Source organism: Trichosurus vulpecula, chromosome 1, assembly GCF_011100635.1.
Source record: "Trichosurus vulpecula isolate mTriVul1 chromosome 1, mTriVul1.pri, whole genome shotgun sequence".
Taxonomy (NCBI): domain Eukaryota; kingdom Metazoa; phylum Chordata; class Mammalia; order Diprotodontia; family Phalangeridae; genus Trichosurus; species Trichosurus vulpecula.
Window position 1 is genome coordinate 384,189,946 of NC_050573.1, and position 25,109 is coordinate 384,215,054.

The 25,109-nt window shown below is 35.1% G+C and overlaps 1 protein-coding gene across 1 annotated transcript in view; it reads left to right on the forward strand.

Moving 5' to 3' along the window:
- The window catches only part of SMAD4 (SMAD family member 4), a 53,959-nt gene that overhangs the window by 11,102 nt on the left and 17,748 nt on the right, over positions 1-25,109 (forward strand). The window contains exons 2-8 of the mRNA XM_036763630.1: positions 8,324-8,708; positions 9,389-9,563; positions 9,914-9,943; positions 13,762-13,974; positions 17,704-17,823; positions 17,917-18,033; positions 18,818-18,868. Coding sequence (XP_036619525.1) covers positions 8,460-8,708; positions 9,389-9,563; positions 9,914-9,943; positions 13,762-13,974; positions 17,704-17,823; positions 17,917-18,033; positions 18,818-18,868 — 955 coding nt within the window. The 5' untranslated portion in view covers positions 8,324-8,459. The remainder of the gene's footprint in view (positions 1-8,323; positions 8,709-9,388; positions 9,564-9,913; positions 9,944-13,761; positions 13,975-17,703; positions 17,824-17,916; positions 18,034-18,817; positions 18,869-25,109) is intronic.

Genomic DNA, 25,109 nt, shown 5'->3' on the forward strand with positions numbered 1-25,109 from the left:
GTACAGCTGCAGTTGCTTTCAGCCCCAGGCCCACCTGGTGGGAGGAATTAAGTGGTGGATCAGAGCAGGAGTGAAGAGCCTGCTGAAGATCTAAGCCCAGTCTGGGTTGGGGGTTTTTGGGGAAGGAGGAATGCTGGTGTGGCAGAGCTGGCAAATCCCCCCAAGCTTGGAACATAGTTCTCTTAACTCTACAAGCAGTCATATCCTGCTGAAAAATTCAAGGGTCAAGATAGTTGGCTGGGAATATGGCCAGTCAGCGAAAACGCACTCAGATTCAGTCTCAGACTTTGGAAGCTTTATTTGGTGACAAAGAAGATCAAAACACACAGCGAGAAGAAGTCAGCAAAGTCAAAGAGCCTACAACAAAAGCCTCCAAGAAAAACATGAACTGGTCTCAGGCCATGCAGGAAGCTGAAAAAGGATTTGGAAAAGCAAGTTAGAGAAGTAAAGGAAAAATTGGGAAGAGAAATGAGAAGGATTTGAGAAAACCATGAAAAACAAGTCAACTTGCTAAAGGAGACCCCAAAAAAATACTGAAAAATATACTGAAGAAAACAACATCTTGAAAAATAGACTAACTCAAATGGCAAAAGAGCTCCAAAAAAGCCAATGAGGAGAAGAATGCCTTGAAAGGCAGAATTTCCCAAATGGAAAAGGAGGGCCAAAAGACCACTGAAGAAAAATACTACCTTAAAAATTAGATTGGAGCAAGTGGAAGCTAGTGACTTTATGAGAAATTAAGATATTATAAAACAGAACCAAAGGAATGAAAAAATGGAAGACAATGTGAAATATCTACTTGGAAAAACCACTGACCTGGAAATAGATCCAGGAGAGATAATTTAAAAATTATTGGACTACCTGAAAGCCATGATCAAAAAAAGAGCCTAGATATCATCTTTGAAGAAATTATCAAGGAGAACTTCCCTGGTATTCTAGAGCCAGAAGGTAAAATAGAAATTGAAAGAATCTACAGATTGCCCCCTCAAATAGATCCCAAAAAGAAATCTCTTAGGAATATTGTTGCCAAATTCCAGAGCTCCCAGATCAAGGAGAAAATACTGCAAGCAGCCAGAAAGAAACAATTTGAGTATTGTGGAAACATAATCAGAATAACCCAAGATCTGGCAGCTTCTACATTAAGAGATCGAAGGGCTTGGAATACGATATTCCAGAGGTCAATGGACCTAGGATTAAAATCAAGAACCACCTACCCAGCAAAACTGAGTATCATGCTCCAAGGCAAAATATGGATTTTCAATAAAATAGAGGACTTTCAAGCTTTCTCAGTGAAAAGACCAGAACTGAATAGAAAATTTGACTTTCAAACACAAGAATCAAGAGAAGCATGAAAAGGTAATCAAGAAAAAGAACAAGAAAAAGAAATTGCAAGGGACTTACTAAAGTTGAACTGTTTTGTTTACATTCCTACATGGAAAGATGATGTGAATGATTCATGAGACCTCAGTATTAGGGTAGCTGAAGGGAATATGCATATATATATATATATATATATATATATATATGTTTATGTATATATATATGTATAAGTGAATGTGTACGTATGTATATATGTATGTGTATGTATGTATATATATATATATAGAGAGAGAGAGAGCGTGGGCGGGCACAGGGTGAGTTGAAGATGAAGGGAAGATATCTAAAAGAAATAAAATCAAATTAAGGAATGAGAGAGGAATATATTGAGAGAGGGAGATAGGGAGAGATAGAATGGGGTAATAAAGGTGGCAAGAAAAAGCAGGTGAGGGGGAATGAGTGAATCTTGCTCTCATCAGATTTGATCTGAGGAGGGAATACCATACATACTCAATTGGGTGTCCTACCCCACAGGAAAAAGGAGGAAGAAGATAAAAAAAAGGGGGGGGACGATAGAAGGGAGGGCAGATGGGGGTGGAGGTAATCAAAAACAAACACTTTCGAAAGGGGACAGGGTCAAGGGAGAAAATTCAAAAAGGGGGGTAGGTTAGGAAGGACCAAAATATAGTGAGTCTTTCACAACATGAGTATTGTGGAAGGGTTATACATAATGACACACGTGTGGCCTATGTTGAATTGCTTGACTTCTTAGGGAGGGTGGGTGGGAAGGGAAGAGGGGAGAGAATTTGGAACTCAAAGTTTTAAAAACATGTTCAAAAACAAAAAAAAAAGTTTTTGCATGCAACTAGAAAATAAGATACACAGGCAACGGGGCATAGAAATTTATCTTGCCCTACAAGAAGGGAAGGGAAAAGGGGATGGGAGGGGGGTGGGGTGACAGAAGGGAGGGCTGACTGGGGAACAGGGCAACCAGAATATACGCCATCTTGGAGTGGGGGGGAGGGTAGAAATGGGGAGAAAATTTGTAATTCAAACTCTTGTGAAAATCAATGCTGAAAACTAAATATATTAAATAAATTATAATAATAATAATAAAAGAAGAAGTGACAAGCTGTGGATGTAGCCATCATTTTGGAACACATTGTCTATGTACAGTCAAATCATGTAGCAAAGGTCAGAGTAATAATGCTGCACTAGGAAAAAAAAAGGATAAAAAGAGAAGTCACTAAACTACAGCACAGACCTGGTTAAACAAACTTTTGAAGCTGAAAGATTGGGAATGAGTAAAATGGAATAGATTAACTCTTATACATTTCTAAGAGAAATTTATGCCAAGTAATTGCCATAGCGAGGCCAAAAGTTCTGGGAAACTGCCTTAGCCAAAAAAATGTTTAATATTCTTGGTTAGCAAGTAGTTAAAGATGATGATTTAGAACAAAAACTCCTTTCCTTGTAATTTCCTTTATGTTTTATTGATGCTTTATTTTTACTTGAATCATTTCCATATATTTCCCATCCCCTAAAGAAAAAAGTTAAGTCAAAATGGATATGTAACCTAGAAATAAAAGGAGATACAAGAAAATTAGAAGAACATGGAACATATCACTTATCAGACTTATGGATAGGAGAACAATTTATGAATAAGCGAGAGGTAGAGAGCATTGTGAGGTGTAAACTGGATAATTTAAATTACATTAAATTAAAAAGGTTTTCTGCAAATAAAATCAATGTAGCCGAGATCGGGAGGAAAACAGAAAGTTGGGAGAAAATTTTTATAGTTTCTCAGATAAAGGTCTCACATTTTAAATGTATGAGGAGCTTTGTCAGATGTGTAAGAATATGAATCATTCCCCAATTCATAAATGGTCAAAGGATATGAATAGGCAGTTCTTTGATGAAGAAATCAAAACTAGTCATATGAAAAAAAATGCTCCAAATCACAATTGATTAGAGAAATGCAAATTAAAATGACTTGATATTATCTTAGACTTATCAGGTTGGCTAAAATGACAGAAGGGAAAAGGGACTAATGTTGGAGGGGATGTGGAAAAATTAGGGCACCACACCGTTGATGGAACTGTGAATTGATCCAGCCATTTTGGAGAACAATCTGAAATTATGCCCAAAGAGTTATAAAACTGTGTGTACTGTTTGACCCAACAATACCTCTATTAGGTCTGTTTCCCAAGGTGTGATAAGGGAAAAATGAAAAGGACTTATATGTTCTTGAAAGCTTGAAATTTTCTGACGTATTCTGCCATCTTCCCAGAATGCTTTCCCTATATGTTCTAAAATATTTATAGCAGCTCTCCTTGTGGTGGCAAAGAACTGGAGATTGAGGGGATGACTATCAATTAGGGAATGGCCAAACACATTGTGGTGTAGGATTGTGATGGATGGAGGTGGTTGATATTAGAAAAACATGAAAAGACTTGCATGAAATAATGAAGAGCTAAATGAGCAGAACCAATACAATGTTATACATGGTAACAATATTGTTCTCTAAGAACAACTTTGAATGAGTAAGTCATTTTGAGTATTATAAATACACAGATCACCTGCAAAGGACCTTTGAAGGAAGATGCTATCCATATCCAGAGAAAGAACTGACAAATAGAAGTATGTATAGTGTGGTTTTACTTACACACACAGGCACACACACACATGCGGTGCACTAGTGATAGCATTCTCTAGGGCAAGGTGGGGAGAAAGGGAGGAAAAAAGAAACAGCAGAGAGCAAAAGAAAACTTAGAAGAAAGCACAGAAAGAAAAACAGGGTAGCTTTGAAAATGATGTGTAATATTTATTATATATAGTTCTCAAAAAAGTAAACTGTAAAATGGAAATTCGTGGTTTTATATTGAATCTTCTATATGCACATAGTGTACATAGAAATTTTTTTGTCTTTTGGTATTTAAGTTCAAAATGAATAAAAATGTTTAAAAATGAAAAAAGGTTAAGCATAGTCAAAAGATAACTATATGTGATGCAACTTTACACATCCAAAGTCCTCCCACCACTCCCATGAAAAATGTGATATATATATTCTCATCTTTGTTGCAATAACTTTGTTGGTTTTTAACTCTTCAAGTCTTTCCCCACTCCATCCCATCTGCCTCTCAGCTGTCAAAGTGATCTTCCTATGGCACTTGTTTGGACCATGTTTTTCAGTAAACTCCAGTGGTTCCCACTCTCACCTCCAGTTTCAAATATAAAATCCACTGACCTGACTCTCTTCTTAACCTGTCTCACATCAGTCTTCTTATTCAATACTGTGACATGCGTGCCTCCTCCCCCAATGTATTCTTTGATCCAGTGGCACCTTGAACAAGACACTCCATCTTTCAGCTGAGCATTTTCACTGGCTTTCCTCCATGCCTAGAATTCTCTCCTTCCTCATCTATGCTTCCTGGCTTCCTTCAAGTCCCAGCTAAAATATTGCTTTTCGTAAGAAGCCTTCCTTCCTCCTTGATGCTAGTGCCTCCTCCCCTCGGTTGATTTATGTCCAGTTTATCCCATCTCTGTCTTATTTGTATGTAGTTGTTTGCTTATTATCTCCCTGTTTAGACTGTTTATTGCCCCTTTCTCATTGGAATAATAGAGAACTTTGAATGTGGAATATCACGTGTGTTAGGTACACAATATCTATTGGTTATAACTTAACTCTTTTTCTATAGGGGATGGGAGAATACAAAACAAAAATAAACAAAAAGCTCATTGAATAGATTTTGGTCTTTTTCCCTCTCTTTCCTTTCTCCAGCATTCACATAGCGCGTGGCACACAGTAGGCCCTTAATAAATGCTTTTTGGTTGATTTTTCAGGGTCAGTGTTTGCATTTACTTATATTTATACAGTTTTTGGACAAGCTCCTTTTCAGAGCACTATGGAATAGTTACAAAACTTAGTTGGACTGCATGACTACTAAATACTGTAAGGATTTTGTCTTATAGAATGGTAAAAAAAAGTATGACTTGTATTAGAGGGAGCTAGGTGGTGCAGTTGATGGAGTGTTGGACCTAGAGCCAGAAAGACCTGAGATCAAATCCAGCCTCAGTCACTTAGTAACTGTGTGATCCTGGGTAAATATGCCTCAGTTTCTTCATCTGTAAAATGAGGATGGTGATAACACCTACTTCCTAGGATTGTTGTGAGGATAAAACAAGATAGTGTTTGTAAAGTGCTTTGCAAACCTTAAAGCACTATGTGAATACTAGACATTATTATTAAAAACAATTGAGAAAATGAGCAAGCATAGAACTTGACATAAGGTTAGCTAAGCTTGGTCATCCTTCATGCCATAGTAGCTGAACCATGTATGGTAGTGTCTGTAACAGAACCAAACTGCCAATATTTTTCCATTACCTTTTCCGTTAGTAATAATATTAGAACCACTATATTTGGACACAGTATTTCAGGTATTAGAGCTGATTATTTGACTGAGGTGGAAATGGCTCTTAAGAAGATAAAGCTGGCAAGTGGATACTGTGGAGGTGCCACAATTTAAAAAGATATCATGAGGAAGATCTGAAAGGTGAAGGAAGAAAGAAGATTATGATTTCTTTACCAAAAAATTTTAAAATGCTACCAAGATGATGTTAGCACCTAGCAGCCCATATTTTTGCTTTATACCTGTATACCTGCTTTCTCACCTCTATAAAATGTTTAGTAAGCCATCCATTCATTGAAGCCATTGTCACTAAAGACATGAGACAGAGATTGGGAAATTTTCCATTTGATATTTCTCAGCAGATATATCTTTATGGTGACATAACTGATAGATACAGTTTCCGTTGTGTTTCTTTATTGATCTTGAGAAAGCATTGGCTCAGAGTAAAATGCTGCTTTAAAGGCTTTGCTCAAACAAGGTGTCTCTTGTGCCAGAGTTGTATAAGTCTCCATAGTGAATGTTTCTACAGATAGTACTTTGTTCCACTAAGTATTGACATTTGGACAAAATATTAAATAAGGTGAAAGTGTGTTTACGTAACGTATTTGGTTAATGCCTTGAGAAGGTGTCTTACACGAATTCCAGACAAAGGATGGTGATACTCTTCTATTGTTATTCTTCACAGATGACATCTTAATAATTTCCTGGAGCCTTGGAACATGGCCCTTCAGAAATTTGTAATAATGTAGATGATTTGTGCTAGATGTATGTCCCATTACATTAATCCATTTATCTTATCTGAGAGAAGTACTAGATATGAGTAATGATCTAGGCCCAGAATTATTTAAGAGGAGATCAGGCTGATTGGCAATAGGAAAAATGGAAATAAGGCACAATGAATGTGTTACATGCCATTTGAAAAACAATTTCTTGACACCAGTATTCTTTGGGTGATGTTAAACACGTATGGCTTCAAGTCAAAGGCTATAATAATCTCAGGAGAACTAAAATTTCAAACAACTCAGGTCAGTGGTATGATCAACAATATGGATCAGAGTGTCAGCCTTCGTGTTTATAAGTAATGGCATGACTACATGGGATGGGGTAAATGACATCCTAAAGTCGAAATAGGGCTATGAAAAGAGAAGTCTTACAGTAAGAATGAAGAAAACAAATGGAAAATCCAAGTAATAATATTGTTACTTTTTAGACACCAAAAGAATAAGAGGAAAACCTATAATTATTACCAGTGGAAGCTAACAAGGTGGAGGGGCTGTGTTATGTATTAGTATAAGCACTAAACACTGATCACATCAAAGGTCAAAGTATATACCCTTGTTTTTTGTAAATGAAATTTTGAAGAATTTGGAATTTTTTCCCTTTGAAATGGTTATTAGATTGATAGCTAGTAAACAATGTGTGGGGGTAGTTAATTATATTTTATTTTCTGGTGAAATTTCCCTTTTGATTTAAGCCAAGAAGAAATAAAAGATAAATTTGTGCCAAGTGGTTATCTTTTTTTTCTTTTTTAAAAATAAGTTTACATCATCATAGTTTTCCCAAGTATTCATTCCCCTCTCTCTCCCTGGGACCTATCCCCTGTAAAAAATTATATTTTTTAGTGAGGAAGAAAATCAGCCCAACTAATTAATACATCGAAAAATTCTGAAAAACACGTGTAACACCTGTGGATCACCTTCAAGAATGCATGGTTTGGGAGTGTCCTCTAATATCTCCTAGCTTGAATCCTACTGGATCTTTCTAATTTTGTTACATTTACTTTTAATTTTTTGGTGGGTAGTTCTTCCTATTTGTGTTAGTGTAGTTACTATTGTTTTCTTGACTCTACCTACTTGACTGCATCAGTTCATATAGGTCTTTCCATGTTTCTTTCGATTCATCACACACATCATTTCTTACAGCACCATAATACTCCATTACATTCAGGTACCTCAATTTGTTTTGCCATTTCCCATTTGAGAGGCATCTACTTTGTTTCCAGTTCTTAGCTATTATAACAAGTGCTGCTATAAATATTTTGGAACATATGGGGACCTTTTTACCAGTGGCTTCCTTGGGGTATAAGCCATCTCTAGTTCAAAGGGTATTGAATAGTTTATTATTAGGATTGTGTTTAAATCCTGCTCTTCAAATTATTATTAACCTTATTTTAAATGATTTTTAAATGATTGAATTTAATCTTTGTTCTTGAGTTGTATTTTATTATTAAATTTATTATGATCTTAAGTTTACCCAACCCCTGCAAAAGACCAATTGAATAAGTTTTACGGTGAATAGTTAATTAGTAGTAACAACTTGCCCATATTGTCTTTCTGATATTTAAACATTATTTTAAAAGCAGCAGGACATTAGAATTACATACAGTCTAATGATCTTTGACTTGAAATTTTATAAAACACCTTAAATATCTAAAAGCATCTAAACAAAAATCCCAAATTCTGTAAGATCTGAAATGAGAGTTGAACTTGAACGTTATGAGAGCAAGTTTTGTGCTTCCCACCATTACAGTATATTTGGTTAAAAACAAACAAAAAACAGCATTACTAATCTCTCTTGTTCTCTCATATTTTTCCTAGGTTATCCTGCATACCACATGTCTGTAACTGTTCTGCCTGTGGGTAGCATTAGGATTTGTTCCTTGCTGCCTGAACGCTATCAAAATTGCTTTAGGAATTTTGGACTTATTTGATTCAAAAGAAAAAACGGTAACAAATGGACAATATGTCTATTACTAACACACCCACAAGTAACGATGCCTGTCTGAGCATTGTTCATAGTTTGATGTGCCATAGACAAGGTGGAGAAAGTGAAACGTTTGCAAAAAGAGCAATTGAAAGTTTGGTAAAGAAGTTGAAGGAGAAGAAGGATGAATTGGATTCTTTAATAACAGCTATAACTACAAATGGCGCCCATCCCAGCAAATGTGTCACAATACAGAGGACATTGGATGGCAGGCTTCAGGTTGGTCTAATGCAGAACCTTACTCTTACTTACTTACTTACTTACTCACCTTACTCTTGTCTTTCAGGATGATTGCTTATCTATTCCTGTTATTACTTTATTTTCTTAGTATAAATTCTTCCTAAGATGTATTAGTATAGAATGAATTGTTTGGTTCTCCCACTTCAAATACTCTTCTCCTGAAAGACTAAAAGTTACAGGAATATATGCAAAGAAGATACTTTAATATTATGAATTAAACTAAATTTTAACTTTTTTTTTTAAAAAGCAACTTTTTTTCTTTATTGTATATCTTAATGTCCTAGAATGTTAGTAAAAAAAAAATGATGCATCTAGCACTTGTATTACGTTGAAAACTAGGAAACTTTTCCTTCCTCTTTAACTTAATAGACTAAGGAATTTAATATTGAGTTTATTTTATGGTCTTAGATGTTTTTGTGAATAGTTTATTTCATGAGATAATAAAATTAGATGTTTTTATATCATAGCCTCTGCCATTCAGTGAGTTACCATTCAAATTTTATAGGTTGATTACCATAGCCAGTCTTTTAAACGTAAAATTTCTCTAGAAGCCTTATGGAATCTATTATCTTCTTGAATTTATGTCAGTGCTTTAGACAGTTTCAGAATTTACACCTATGATACACGTTTTAAAATTGTCTTATTTTATAACTTCCTAGGTGGCTGGTCGGAAAGGTTTCCCTCATGTTATATATGCTCGTCTCTGGAGGTGGCCTGATCTTCACAAAAATGAACTTAAACATGTGAAGTACTGTCAGTACGCTTTTGACCTAAAATGTGATAGTGTCTGTGTGAATCCATATCATTATGAAAGAGTTGTATCACCTGGCATTGGTAGGTAGACTGATCCTCTACTAGTGGAATTATTTATCAAAAGATTTAAGAGCGTTAGTACTTTTTAATTAAGTTAATGATTAGAAAGTTAAAGCTATCTCAGTTGTGAATCAAAAACATAGTTATGTAGTATTTAGTTACTTCAAATGAATCCATATTGTTTTTTAAAACTTTATTTTTCAAAATAAGATTATCTTATTGTATTTATAGTTGAATATGTATTTGGTATTCAGTTTTGGTATTGTAATACAGGATTATGGGTTTTCAAATTTACTGTCTAATTCCATGGTGATAACATCTTTTTCCTCCTTTTTTTCTCCTCTACTGCCCTTTCCCATTTTCAAATTAAGACCTCTCAGGATTGACACTGCAAAGTTCTGGTAGGTAATCTGTTTTTAATAATTGTCTCTACTTTCTGTCTTTTTCCCCTAGTTTGGCATTAGTTTTTAGGTTGTTAATATTATTATTATTATTAATATACTAGTATTATATTATTATATAATATACTTCTATATTATATATCATATGTAGTATAAATATATTGTATTTAAATTATATAATATTAATATTATAATATTAACAGGAACCTATTCTTTCATTTATTTTGGAATCATCATTTGTGAAAAAAATGAAAGGGTTGAACCATTTAAAATTACCTGTTTGTCATCTGAGTTTGAATTATCCTTTCATTTACCAATATTGAGAACCCATACAAAGATACTCTAAAGCAGTATGACAGAAGAATGCACATAGATGTGATTTAGCCAAAGGGCAGGTAGATTTTAGGATTGAAGTTTAATGAATTAAAAAGAATGGCACTACTTTTGGAAGAACTCTCAAGTAGTAAAGGAGGAATAACCAGTTTTCCAGTAAAAACCAACTAGAATATTGCATTCTTAGAAATATCTATAGTATTGATGTCTTAGCTTCTGTTTTCCAAAATAGCAGATAATATTTTCGTCACCATATTTGATTTAAAATTTTAATTAAAATCAAACATTTTACTAAGTCAGTACTTATCCCATTTTAGAAAAAAGCTAGTGTGGGGCAGCTAGGTGGCACAGTGAGTAGAGAACCAGCCCTGCAGTCAAGAGGACCTGAGTTCAAATCCAGCCTCAGACACTTGACACACTTACTTAGCTGTGTGACCCTGGGCAAGTCACTTAACCTCAATTGCCCTGCCTTCCCCCCTCCAAAAATAATAATAAAAAAAAAAACTTTAAAAAAAAAAAAAAAGCTAGTGTTAATCAAGAAAGTTAATCACAAAATTACTTGGGTCGTCTATAATTACTGTCTTAATGGCTATGGCATTTTTTTAGTTTCTTTTTAAAAAAAAAAAGTAAAAAAAATAGCTATTATAGGCAGGGGTGTGCTAGAGCAGTGTTGAACAGATTCCAGAGAGAAGATAGTTAAATTTTCAGTGTGAGCATTTACATCTGTGAAATCCACAAAGTATAAACCACAGCTTGATATATTGTTTTGTTGAATGTCTAGACTTAAGAAAGTGGTGATAATATGATTAAACTTAAAAATGCATCCTGGGCACATTTTTCTTTTTTAGAGACCTTTACCAGCACACCCTTACCTGTGGGTAGGAAAATTGAAACACAGATGGGCTATTTTTTCCCTAGGGCTATAGGATGAATCACTGAGTCATTGTTATGATTGCCAAGTGAGTTTTGCTTTAAGAACTGAAGTTTAGTTGCTTTTGAGCCTGTTGCTAATGATGTAGTCACATGAATCAGTTAAATTTGCACAAATAAACTTCTCTATTCATGAGGATTATACTTCTACCCTCCCCCCCCAGAAGTACTCATAAAGTACAGTTCCCAGCATATTGTAAGTAATTGCTTTTTTGATTCATTCATGTTACAAATGTGTTTTGTTATTCTAGAAAAAATTGGGCAAGTGTGGGTAATTCAGAACTGTATGAAGTTCTGATGGTGGCTCAGTGTTATCTCTTGTGAAATGGGAGGAATCTGGAGTTAAAATCAGAAGTGGTTTAAAGACCTTCCTGTGTTTTGCTTTCCTTCTCTGAGCCTCCACTTCCTCATTATCAAATGATACAACAATGTATACTAACTTACCTCATAGGATTGTTGTGAGAGGGGAAAAAGTACTTTAAAATCCTTAATTTGCTGTATAAGTGAGTGTCACTTGGGGGGAGGTCTGTACCTTTGATTTCTGTGGAAACTTCCTTTACGTTTATAGGTGAACAGCTCATCTCTAATTTATGAGTTGCTTGAGGGCATTGAATTTTAAGTAACTTGACCATGGCATATGAAGGCAAAACTTGAAGCCAGGTCTTGCTAATTCCAAAGTTCATTTATACCAATCTGCTTCTCTAAGTATTTTATCTTTGTATTTTCTAAGAAAAAGTCCTTCCATCTCCTCAGAGGAGGTGGAAGGCTCACTGGGAGCTAACCATCTACCATGTCACCCATTGTAGATGCAATGCAGGACTTTAATACTTTTGAGGTTATATGCCTTAGATTTTTCAGATCTACTCCCTGTCCACCACCATGGTGTGTATGATGATAGTGAATGGAAGGACGTAGACATTACTGACCAATTTGTTTTTTCATTTGTGGAGCAGGAAGCTTTCGGGCACCTCACAGGTTATTCATGTTCTACTGTACTTTGCCTCCCTCTAGTGTTGGTCCTCTAAACGTTGCCTTCTGTTTCTCCTTTCCTCAAAGAATACATAAATCTTCCAGACCTGAACAAAGAAATTTAAAGACCATTCCATTTAGCTTCTCCACTGAGATTTCTTTGGGTGACTTGCTTCAACAGTACTATCCAGCTGAATCACTACTACCTATATATAGTTTTAATATACCTAAATGGTATTTATAATTATCAAAGGGGAAATCTGGTGAAGACATTACAGATCAGAGATGCTGTGCTATCTCAGTTTTGTTAAATGAAGAAAAGTTCATTCTCTGTTCCTCTTGGAAAATTATGACAGAGCGACTAACTGTGGGTACACCTTCTACAGTAGTAGTTCATCCAGACCTGCCACCCCTCACAGTAGATCTCCTGTGTGATCTTCTCCCTGATATAGATTCCCTTTCCTTCCTTTCTTTGATTTTAGGGTAGAGAAAATTCTTGGTAGGGAAAGAATGACCCTGAGAGGGAAAAGTAGGTCAAATTTGCATCTTAAAAGAAAATTTTAAAAAATCTGAATATTTGTGGGAAATGTAATCTAAAGATTCAAAAACTAGGTAGCCCATTTAGCTCCATTTTTAAAAAAAGAACATCTAAGGAGCTATTTTTCATTGAATTGTTCATAATACCATAAGTTTATCATGTCTGTATCTAGCTTCTAGGGAGGAGTATTGGTTTGACCTCGCTATTATATAGGGGCTATATGATTCTCAGAGAGTGTGCTGGTAAATGTTTAATAATTGGTTCTACAAAGTAAGTACCACATTTAAGTTTAGTCTGCTTTAATAACGTTCTCTATCACTAGAGACAATCAACAAAACAATAAATCAAGCCCTGATTTATAGCATTTCCCAGATGTAAATACTCACATTGAAAATTTAACATTTGGCTCAGTGGTTGACCTGGCTCTAGCACACCCCTTCAGTGGTGATATCTGAAGTTCTTTAAGTTTAAAGGGAAAAAAAAGTTACCCTTCTGTTACTTTATTTGACATAAGACACATCAGGAGTTAACATTACCTGTCTTCTCCAGTAAATAATAAAGCAAAATTATAATTATACATTCCTCTTCTGGGGTGTGGCTTGAAAAATTGGGCTTTGCAGCTAGAAGAAGAAAAAATTTCCCACATTTTGGCTTGTGTCATTATAACAATTTAAACATATTATTCTTATGGTGGTAGTCGTAAGTCATTTCATTAGTTAAATTCTAGTTTTCTTTTGTTGCTCAGAAATCTAAAAGTTGCTTTAATAATATTTATCATTGTAGTGCTAGATTACAACTTAGAGTGCCATACCTTTGAGATAATAAGAAGCTTCAGGGTGTCCCAGAGATTAGGCAAATACTCTATATACATTGGTGATACCTGATGCCTTGCCATATTCAGAGAAGTAAGTAATAAATAAATAATCTCCTCTGAGTTTCCTAATTGGGATTAGGATTTTCACCACAGGAACTTAGGTTTTTTTTAATGCTTATTACGCTGTTTATTTTATTTTGATAGAATTTTAAATTTGTTTAACTTTTAATACAGCTCCATCAAGTATGTTGGTGAAGGACGAGTATGTTCATGACTTTGAGGGACAGCCATCATTGTCTACTGAAGGACATTCAATTCAAACCATACAGCATCCACCGAGTAACCGTGCATCTTCAGAGACATACACCAACCCAGCCATGTTAGCTCCATCTGAGTCTAACACTACCAGCACCACTAACTTTCCCAACATTCCTGTGGCTTCCACAAGTGAGTGATATACAAAATGAGGAATCAGCAGATAAAAATCACCTAACCTAGACTACTTTTATGTAATCAGATTTTCCATGTGAAGTCCAAGAAATTAAAATGAAAGCATTGCCATGGTATTCTTAATAAGTACTTGCCTACCTAACAAATGTTTATTAGTCTATGGATTGATCCTGGAAAATAATTAAAACTTGTAATATAGCCAAAGGTATTTATAAATATTAGTAGGACTATATTTAAGGTTTGAATATTGAATTGAAACTTTATGTTAATGACCCTATTAATGCAATATATAATATTGTAGGCAAGATATTAAGGAGTCTCAAGATTTTAAACGTGTGCTTTTAAAGAACATATAATGTTGTAGGCAAGATATTAAGAAGTCTCAGGATTTTAAAAGTTCTTTTAAAGAACATTGTTCAAAGCTGTTAACTGTTTTGATATTTATGATTATAAAAATGTTAACATTGAACTAATCCAGTGATCTAATTTGCTTTTTATTATTATTTGGGATAAATCACGATTACTCAGTAGTGTATATTAACAGAGATCTCACCTCTCCCCAAAAAACATGCTTGAGAAAAATCTAGATGATTTTGACAGATTTGTGAAATATAGGTACCTCCTATAGGTTGTATTCTAGTGAAATTGAATGTAACATGAAATTCTCTTTAAATTTAATTCTATGCTTATATGAATTCTATCCTAAGAATGGGAAATGATAAATGATGATGGAATTTACAGGACTAACTTATTACTAAGGGCATGGCCACAGCAATTTAAGTTATATTTATTATTGCTGCTTTGTAGTTAGCATCACTACTGTTTGTATACCTGCAGTGGTTTGCTGCTAGGCAGATAGAGAGCCAAGAAAAGAGTACATCATCTAAACATAGTATGTGTTCCTTTGTTTGAGGCCATCATGTGGTCAGGAGAGTGATTCTCTAGCATTGCTTATAGTAGCAGTTTACCCATTCAGGACAAAAAGTTAAAAAAAAAATTGATCTTTGGAATTAATAAGGTGCTAAAATGCTGTACCTATGAGTTTTTAGGTAACACTGAATTAGCTCCCTTCTTTAACAAGTCTAGTTCACTTACATGGTGGGATTGCTATATATTGAAAGAATAATAGCACAAAAGTTTTTAAAAGCAGTATATATTGTGTAACATCCCTTATTCTGCCTCCACTTGAACATCTTTCAGAAAATCTGCAAATTGAATTTGCACATACTTAGTTATTGTCAGTCAACTAGTGTTAATCACCTTCTATGTACCAGGCCCTCTGCTAAGAACTGGGGATACCAGAAAGGCAAAAAACAGTACTTGCTTTCCAGGAGGTCATTGAAGTTTGCCCCACTCTTATAGTTACTAGAACATAAAAAACTCAGATATGGAGCAGTTTGGTCGTAATTGAGAACTTAAAAAAAAATGCAGTATGTGAGAAAGTTACTTTTACTCACAGACTTTTTTTTTAATAGTTTTTCTCCGTGAAACCACTTGCTTCATAGTTGAGTTGGTGAATTATATTAAGAGAAAAATTCTAGAAATTATAGCAAAATAAGAGATGAAGAAAATGCTCATGTGGATCTTAAAACAAAAGGTATTTTGATGGAACTTAAAAGGAAATAAATAAGAAAATAAGGGAAGAAAATTGTGTCTAAATGTCGTAAAATTAAAGCATCCAGACAACAAGCAGTAGAGATTACTAATTATTTAAACATAAACTTTTTAAGCATTTCAGTTTCTTCTACATATCAAGTGACCTTCAGTTAATGTCATTATTGTTATGTACTCTTTCTCTCCAGTGGGAATAGTTGAAGAATTGAGCTTTGGGAGGGAACAAAGGAGCTTTTTTGCCTAGTTGGATGTAAAAATTTCACATGGATTTTAATTTTTTGTTCAGATTGTTAAAATGTTTCTTTACTTAAAAGGTACTGATATAATTTCATTTTATAGAAGAATATTTTCTTCTTTTTACCTTGTGAATTTAATCACTTGAGATAGAAGGAATGTGGTTTGTGGCATGGTGAGGGAGAATGTTCTGTATTTTGACACTTTGAACAATAGGGCCTTTCATTCTCTCCATCTGCATAGGACTTTGATTTACTTGAGTAGAAAACACTAGAGGGTAAGGAAATTATATATAAAAAAAGTGCTACTCATATATGAATAGTAGATTTTTTTTCCTTGATTCAAGTTTTGAGCCCTTTTAAGTTTTTTTTTTGTCCTTCACCCCCCAAAAAAGTTAATAGTGCTATGTGTGTTTCAAAGAGTCCTTTTTTAAACCTTTTAGTAAACTAGATAGTAAATTTCAATGTAAAAAGCAGATCTTTAGGTTAACGTATTTTACTGGGGAAGATGTTCCTGTTGGGGAGGGCATTCTCCTTTCTCTTTTTAGAGAAACTAATTACCCACTGGTATGTTCTTTTGGTGGCAAGGAAAGGTGAAATCTTGGTAGGGGTTCTTCAGCATTACAACTTCCATCATCTAGATCAGAATATTTAGGGTGAGGTCCTTTAGGGTAGAAAAAAACCTGTACTGAAAATGACTTATTTTCATTTTAAATGAAATTCATTTGAAATTCAAATGAAATTTCATTCATTTTAAATGACTTATTATTTACACAAGAGTACAATTATGTTTTTTATTATTGCACTGCTTTAAGCCCAGAAACACAGTAAACTTCCTGAAAAAGAATGAAATGAAAAGAGGTAGTTCTTTTTTTCCCCTTTTAAATGCACATATCAGCCCTTAAAATAGCCTGGTGTAGTCAGACTTAGTCATGTAGTTAAAAAGCAACTGCTATTAGCAACCCCTTGGTAGGAGAGTAAGCTGTGATTCATAGTCTTAATCTTTTTTCTCTCTACCTTTCCTTATCTCCCATTAGAAATAGTTCCTCTCTTTGTCTCTCTCCAAAAACTTGCTACAGCTTCTTAGCAGCTCTAGGTCTACCGACTCCCAATAGCTTAGCCTCTTCCTTATAGCTTTACGACTTCTCCCACTTGCTCCTAGTTTCTATTCTACAGCTTTAGTGGTAACCCCAAATTATGCCATTACCATTAATCTAGTACCAGCAGAACATTTAATCCTCCTAATACTCTTTCATAGTTTACCCAACCACTCTGAAACAGAAAGCAAAATCAGAATTTTAGAAGAGTTAATTGTCAGTTTTCAAAGTGGAAAATTGGCAACTCAGTACATAGTTTCCTTGGTCCTGGGACTTTGGAGTTCTATTCAGAAGAGTCCTGAGGAAACTGGAACAGATGGCCAGGTGTGGATCAAGGAGCAAGCTGGTGAGCTTCTAGAGGGGGTTATCAGAATGGATCAGGTATGGTGGATAACAGAGGGACTGGGAGGAATTTTATGGCATTTGGACTATAGTAGTAGTTTTTTTTTTTTAAAGCATTCTGAATAAGTAGGCCACCATAAGTTATTCCAAATGTTGTATAATGTAAAACTATCTTTTTTTATCCTGCTTCAGACACAAGGAATTGTTTTACTTATGGATTATCTCAGATTTTTATTCTTTTATTAAATAGCCAAAACAGCAGTTGATTTCTAAGGGTTTTCTCTTCCCATTTTTATAGTGGTGATTATCAGTAGAACTTCTTTGTATTCTGAAAGAACAGATAAATTATAGTGTTAAAAATAGCTCTTTTATCCAATATAGAAAGTCAGTGATAAAAATAATTTTTTATCTTGTAAATATGAAAATTGTTGTTTCTCCAGGTCAGCCTACCAGTATATTGACAGGCAGCCATAGTGAAGGACTTTTGCAGATAGCTTCAGGACCTCAGCCAGGACAGCAGCAGAATGGATTTACTGCTCAGCCAGCTACTTACCATCATAGTATGTACATAGTTATTACTGTTCTTTAAAACTCTCAAATTCTTGAGAAAATAGGTAGTATCTAAATTAATCCCTTTGGATCTTAATTTTTAGACAGTACTACCACCTGGACTGGAAGTAGAACTACAGCATATACGCCTAATATACCTCACCACCAAAATGGTCATCTTCAGCATCATCCGCCTATGCCACCCCATCCTGGACATTACTGTAAGCTGCTTTGGGGATTTTGTTTGTTTGTTTTGATACAGGATGTCTTCTTAACCTTTACTTCTCAATCATGGAATTTTTTAAAAAATGATTAAAACACCTATAATCTTGTTTTGCTAAACAACTACCTTTTGACATTTCTTTCTAAGCATTACTTATTTTTAATAGTTCTAAATTCATGTCCTGTATCAAGACACAAATATTATTTACACTATTAATTTCCATTCATTTTATTGTTTTGTTAATGGTCTTTGTCTTTTTTCATATTGTTTATATATATGTTCCGTACTACCAACTAGATGGTAAGTTCCTGGATTGCAAGGGGCTAAACCTCTGTGCTCGTCATCAGCATAGAATGAGACTTACGGACTTAAGATAAGGATATATTTCTGGTGCCTAGCACAGATTTGAAGCACATTTCTAGCGAAGCCCTCAACCAAATATTAGTGAGATCTGGAGGGGTGTAAATAGGATTAATCTAACAAGACTTAAGCTTTGGCAGGTGATCTTTTATCAGTCAGCAAACTTATATTTAGAACTGAAATAGTATTTAGATCATTCTTTGTGATAGTCATTAGAAAAAATATAAAGGAACAAAATTCAAATCTCTTAAAATATTTGCTCAATAATAAAACAAATTCAGTTCTTGGAAATATGTCGTTAGCTTAGATGATGCACCAAGCATCTTTAGAAGGTCTAGGAGTTGTACACAAGAAAGGATTATTTGAAGTTTTAGATTATAGGGGAAATTAATGGTGTTGGAATTCTGTTATTGTTTCTCTAGGGCCAGTTCACAATGAGATTGCATTCCAACCTCCCATTTCTAATCATCCTGGTAAGTATATTTCTAAATATGTTTAGTTATTTTTATGGCTTTAACAAGGCCTCGAATATATTACACAATTAATAGGCTCACAGATAAATAAGAAATTTTACCTATCTACCTTCTGTTAATGGATATAATTTTTTTACTTTCTGGTAAAGGAACAGTTTCTTAGCTGACATAAATTGTTACTATATGCAAGGTCATCTTGGTGCATTTCAGACTGTCTTTTTTTAAATTCAAAAGAATAGAGGGGAGTGGTTTCAGCAGAATAACTGTGATGAGTAAATGTGTGTGACAGGTTAGGCATGGATAAAGTTCACAGTAGTGGAAGAGCATCTTTCAGAGTAGAACCGAGAGACTAACCATAGTCTAAAAAGAAAGAAAGATTTTGAAGTGGTTACTGAAAAACAGAAGAATCTGACACATTTTGCTTTCTTAGGCTAGAGGAGGTAGTGGTTCTCTTGAACATCCAAGAAACTTATCTAACTGGAATTTATCTTGTCTTAAGCTTTATTGATCAAGTTTTATTAAGAGTTTTCTTGCACCACTGTTATTTCTCATTATTATTATCTTCCCATCCCAGAGGCCCTCCCTTATAACAAAGAAGGAGTTAAGCAAAACCAACCCTTTCAACAACAGAATCTGACAGAATATGCAGAGTTGGGCATCTATATAATTCCCCACTTTTACTGAGAAGAAGGAGGTATTTTATTATCTGTCATCTGGATCAGTATTGCTAACTAGAACTTGTTACTAAATAAAATGTTTCCTTTTCAAGAGGTGTAGATGCAAATAAATATTATGAGTGGTGCAAATATTCAACAGGAATTTATTGTACAACATTCCTAACTCAGCCTCTGTGTTAAGATCTACACTTTAGCTAGACCCATAGCCCCCTGAGGTAGCCAACTTCTGGACTGCATAAATTGTTCATCTGAGTGATGTAAGCCAAGATAAAGCATCTGATTTCTGTGAAAGTCTGCTTGTTCTCTTAAGCATCTGGATTGGTGGTGGTCACACAGAATCAACTTGACTTGTGATAAAGTGACTGTCCTTTGGATTTTGAATAGGTTCCCAGGTTTGTGGGGGTTTTTTGTTGTTTGTTTTGGACTGAACTTGTCATTTCATTTGCATAGGGAACTCCTATTTAGTAAACTCTTTACAAATACAGGCAGACACCTCTTTGTAATATTTGGACTTAGAGAGTGGCCTGGGGGGTACAGAGAGGTCTAGGGATTTGTCACCACCTGATTTTTTATTCTAGCTTTATTGTCAGTCTCATCTCCTTGAAACTAGTACAGAGAATACTGTGAAATTAAGAGAAGCATTATCTACTCTAGGATCTGCTACTAATTAGCTGTGTGATCAGTTTACCCAGGACTTCACTTTTGCCATCTGTGATATTAAAGAAGTTGAACTAGATGATCTTTAAGGTCCTAGATCCCTTTCAACTCTAAAGGGGTCTATTCAAATAAAAGGTATTCTTTTGGGTTAGGATTGCTGGCTAAAGAGATGTACCAGACTTATATACATATGTATGTATATCTATATATCAATGTGTGTAGATATATGTAGATATCTTGTACATATCTATCTATACTCTGCAGCCAAATTATTAATCTACCAAATTATTTCCTCATCTCCTGGTTCCTTCTCTGCTACATATAAACATTTCCAGATCTCACTTATCTTTAAGAAAACTTTGCTTAACACTTCCATCACCTCAAGCTGTCATCTCCTATCACTCCTCCCTTTCAAACTAGATTTATTTAAAAACAAAACAAGATGTCATCTACACTAGTTGCCTTCACTTCTTTTCTCTCTCATTTTTCACCTGCTTATACTCTGGTTGGGGCCACTCAGGAGTGTTGCAGGCTGCATTTTATTTTATTTTTTAAATTAAAACCATTTTTGATTACATTTTAATTTCCAAACTGACACCCTCCCTACCTCCCTTCCCACCGGTGGGGCCCAACTAGAAAAGGCCACCATTTCTTTCTCTCTCTCTCTCTCTCATATATGTGTGTATGTACATATACATGTGTGTCTATGTAAAACCGTACTATGCATACTTCTGTTTTCCAGTTCTTTCTCTGGAGGCAGATAGAATCTTCCTTCATAAGTCCTTTGTGGTTGATTTGAGTATTTATAATGAGATGTTTGTAAAGTGCTTAGTACAGTACCTGGCATATAGTAGGTGCTTAATGAATGCTTGTTTCCTTTCCTCTTCTCTTTGTTTCCCATCCCCTCTTTAAATGTTTGTTTTTCACCTGGCTAATCCTTTCCTTGATCTGTCTCTCCTCTTATTCCTTCTATACACTCCCTTCCCTTAACTCCTTTTCTTCCTGTTTGCCTGATGGATGAAATTTATTTCTGAACCCAACTGAATGCGTATGTATATGTATTCTTAACTCCTTTGACCGATCCATATGATTTAAACTTTACCCACTACTCCTCACCCCATTTGTTATATAGAATTCTACTTGCATACTTCATTTATATAATTTTCCTCATTCTTCCTTTTTCCTACCACTTCCCAGTATATTCCTCTTCCCATCTTTTTAATTCTTCTTTTAAGATGATTAAAGCATAACAAATCAATTCTAGGTCCTATGTCTGATTAGACTCTGTCTTTGACACACCACCCTCCCCCCTTCCCATGATAGAGTTCTGAGGGGATATATATTTCATTATCTTTGTTCCCCTTAAACATGTAATTTCCCTGTTTAGCTCCTTAACAGCAACAGCAAGGTTTCCCTATTTAACTCTTTAAACATAATTATTTTAAGTTTTCTTATAAACAGCATTTTATTGAATTTTCTTTCTGATTCATTCTACCACTCCCCTGTTCCATGAGTAAACTCACATTTACAGTTTTATTGTTTGGGTCTATTTTTTTTTTCTCTCTAGGGTAGTTTCATAATACAGTGAGAAAGCTACCAGCAGTTGGCTAATTGACATTGCAATTAATGGCTAATGGCTTTTTCTCAATTCTTACTCTTTTTGACCTCCCTGCATCTGACACTGCTGATCACCCCCTTCGTGTTACGCTTCACTAGGTTTTTGCAACATTGCTCTCTCTTGTTTCTCCTCCCACCTGTCGGACTGTCCCTTTTCTGTATCCTTTTTGCTGGTTCTGCATCTAGGTAATGACAACTAACTATGGACATCCCAGAGCTCTGTCCTAGGCCCTCTTCTTTTCTTCCTACTATTTTGTTAGGTGATCTCATCACCTCTAATATATTCAGTTATCTGTGCATATGATTTTCATTTCTATCTAACCCTGCCTTCTCTCTTGAGTTAGATGTCTTATAGACATGTCAGACTCAACATGTTCAAAATAAAACCCATTATCTTTCTTATTGAGGCCACCACCATTCTCACAGTCACCCAGACTGCCATCCATTATTTCTTACTCTCATCTCTCCTCAACTTCCATATCAAATCTGTTGCTTATTCTGCCTTTCCAGCATCTCTTGTATATGCCCCCTTCTCTCCTTTGACACTGCCATCCTCCTGATGCAGGCCCTCTTCCCCTTCAGCATGGACTCATACTACTCTTTCTACCTCAGAGTTTCTAGTCCATCATCCATGTAGCTATCAGGATCCCTTGATGTTCAGATGCCTTAGTTCATATTTTAGTTAACTTTCTGATCTTCTTGTGCTCAACTCCCCTCCACATATTCCATGATTCAGTGTTCCTGGCATCCATGCTATTCCTCAAACAAGACACTTCAGTCTCTCAACTCTATGCACTTAGATGAACTGTCCTTTATGCATGCAATTTTATCCCTTATCTGCATCTCCTAGCTTCCTTCAAGTCTCATTTAAAATCTTACCTGCTGTAGCCCTGATCCTCTTTCATTCTAGTGCCTTCGTTCTGAGGTTACCTCCAATTTATCCTATATATGTCTTGCTTGTACTTAGTTGTTTACATATTATCTCCCCCATATATTGTGAACTTCTGGAGGCTAGGGACTGTTATTGCCTTTCTTTGTATCCTTGGCACTTTGTGCTGTGCCTGGCACATAGTAAGTACTTAATAGATGTTTATTGACTTAACACTGGAGTCAGAGGACCTTGGTTAAAATACTGCCTCTACTTGTATGACCTTCTAGAAGTCATTTAACCTCTCAGCACCTCAGTTTCCTTATCTGTAGTATAAAGGAGTTGGACTAGTTGGCTTTTGAGGTCCCTTTTAGCTCTAGATATGTGATATAAGGAAAGCATATCTTATGTCTTCTCTTTGCCAAAACAAATGTGAGGGAAGAAAGGAAATGAACTCAGTATTAATAATCTGTAGTTTGAACTACATAATCTCAGTCCTCTTCTCCCTCTATTATCATTGAGTCTTGACTTTGCTTTTTCTTTTTGTAACACCCCCTTCGTTCTCTACTACCCACAAACATGCCTGTGTCTCCCCCATCCTTAAAAAATCTTCTTTTGATCCTTCCATCCTTGCTGTTGTCTCATATCTCTTCTGTCCTTTATAGCTAAATATCTCAAGAAGACCATCTATAGTCAGTGCCTCCATAGTAGGCACTTAATAATTGTTTATTGATTCATTTTGCTTTTAGTGATGCCTTCTTCAATTCTTATACCCTTTTGAACTCACCTTTTCTGTCTTGCTGCTCATTCCATGTTTCTACGCTATACACTCCCCATTCACAATTATTTGTAACTTTGATCAGCTAAGAATAAAGTTCATGAGATTACCAATCCTTACCCCCCATCTCCTCCATGCTTAATTCTTTCCTCTTCTTCCTCAGTTCTTCCTTAGTATATATATATCTTTTCCCTCTCCTTTTTTTCTCTCTTAAAATCAAATGAAGTTAAAACCATAAACCACAACCAGACTTTTTGTTTTTGTTTTTGTTCCCTCTGAGCCTTGAAGATGGTAAGATTATGAAGGGATAATAATCTCCTCTCCTTTTAGTAGGATGTAAGAATTTATCACTTTTTAGCTCTCAAAAGTCCTTTCTTTTTTAGATTTCTCTTATTTTCTGAATGTGCATTTTACTGCGTAGCTTTTTTTATTTACCCAACAGGAGTGCTTCAAAGTCATTGTTCTTTTAGGGAAATCTGGATTTTGTGTTGTTTTTTTATCAATGCTAATCGAAGGATAAGTTAGTCTTGGTTGTAGGTTTTTTCTTTTCTATTTAGGTATGTCTTATTTCAAGCTTTTATATTTGCTGTATAGTTTTGTGTTATCCTTACTGTAGTTATTTGGTGTTTATATTCTTAAATATTTGCTTTATCTTTTATTTGCTTTATAGTCCTTTGTTGTCTTTACTGTAGTTCCTTGCTACTTGGTCTTTGTGGCTGCTTATATTTTTTTCATTGATTTGGAAGTTTTGGAGTAGTCTTGACTATAACATTTCTGATTTTCTTAAACTTGTAGTTTCCTTCAAGTAGATTGGCTTTGTAATTCTGGAAAGTTTTCTTTTATGGTATCCAGGTTTTTGTTTTGTCACAGTTCTCAGGGAACTCAATGATTTTAAAATTCTTTCCTAATCTTCTTTTTCAGGACAATTTTATTCTCATTTATTCTAATTTTTTTATTTTTCAGGACAGTTTTATTTATTCTCATTTATTCTAATTTTTTCAGTCTTTGCCTTTGTTGTAATATTTTCTGTTACAGAATTTTTTAGTTTTATTTTCTCGATTCTATTTTACAGGCTTCCACTACGTGGGTGAAATTTTCCATCTTCTGTTTAAAGCTATTTGTTCTCCTCCTGGTTTTTTTTTTTTTTTCGAGAGCTTTAAATTTCCTTCTTTATCAGTTGCCTAATTATTGTCTTCTGGAATTTTAGCTTGTAGTCCCTTAACCCATGGTTTTAACTTCTATGTGCATGTGTCTTCACCTTCTCTGCCAGAGAGACTGGGAAAGATTTCATATCTTGACTATATTCTATCCCCTACCCACCCACTCCCATCTTCTCTTATCTCTGCATTTTCTGGAGTTATTGTCACTTAGTGAAGGACTGGGGAGTGGGACTGCCAGCAGTGAACTCTTTTTTAGGACTAGAGTGAGACAACTAACAATCCTGGTCAATTATAGCTTTTTGGCCCTGTCTTTTCCAGCAGTCTTTTTGGAACAGTAAAGTGGTAAATTTTGGTTCTGGGATCCTAGTCTCTGTGTTTTGTGGCACCGCCCCACCCCAGTTCTAGGGTTGAGGATGCATATTCACACACACATAAAGGTGTATTCTCTCCCTCCTTTCCTTTCCCTCTCTCCCTCCTTCCTTCC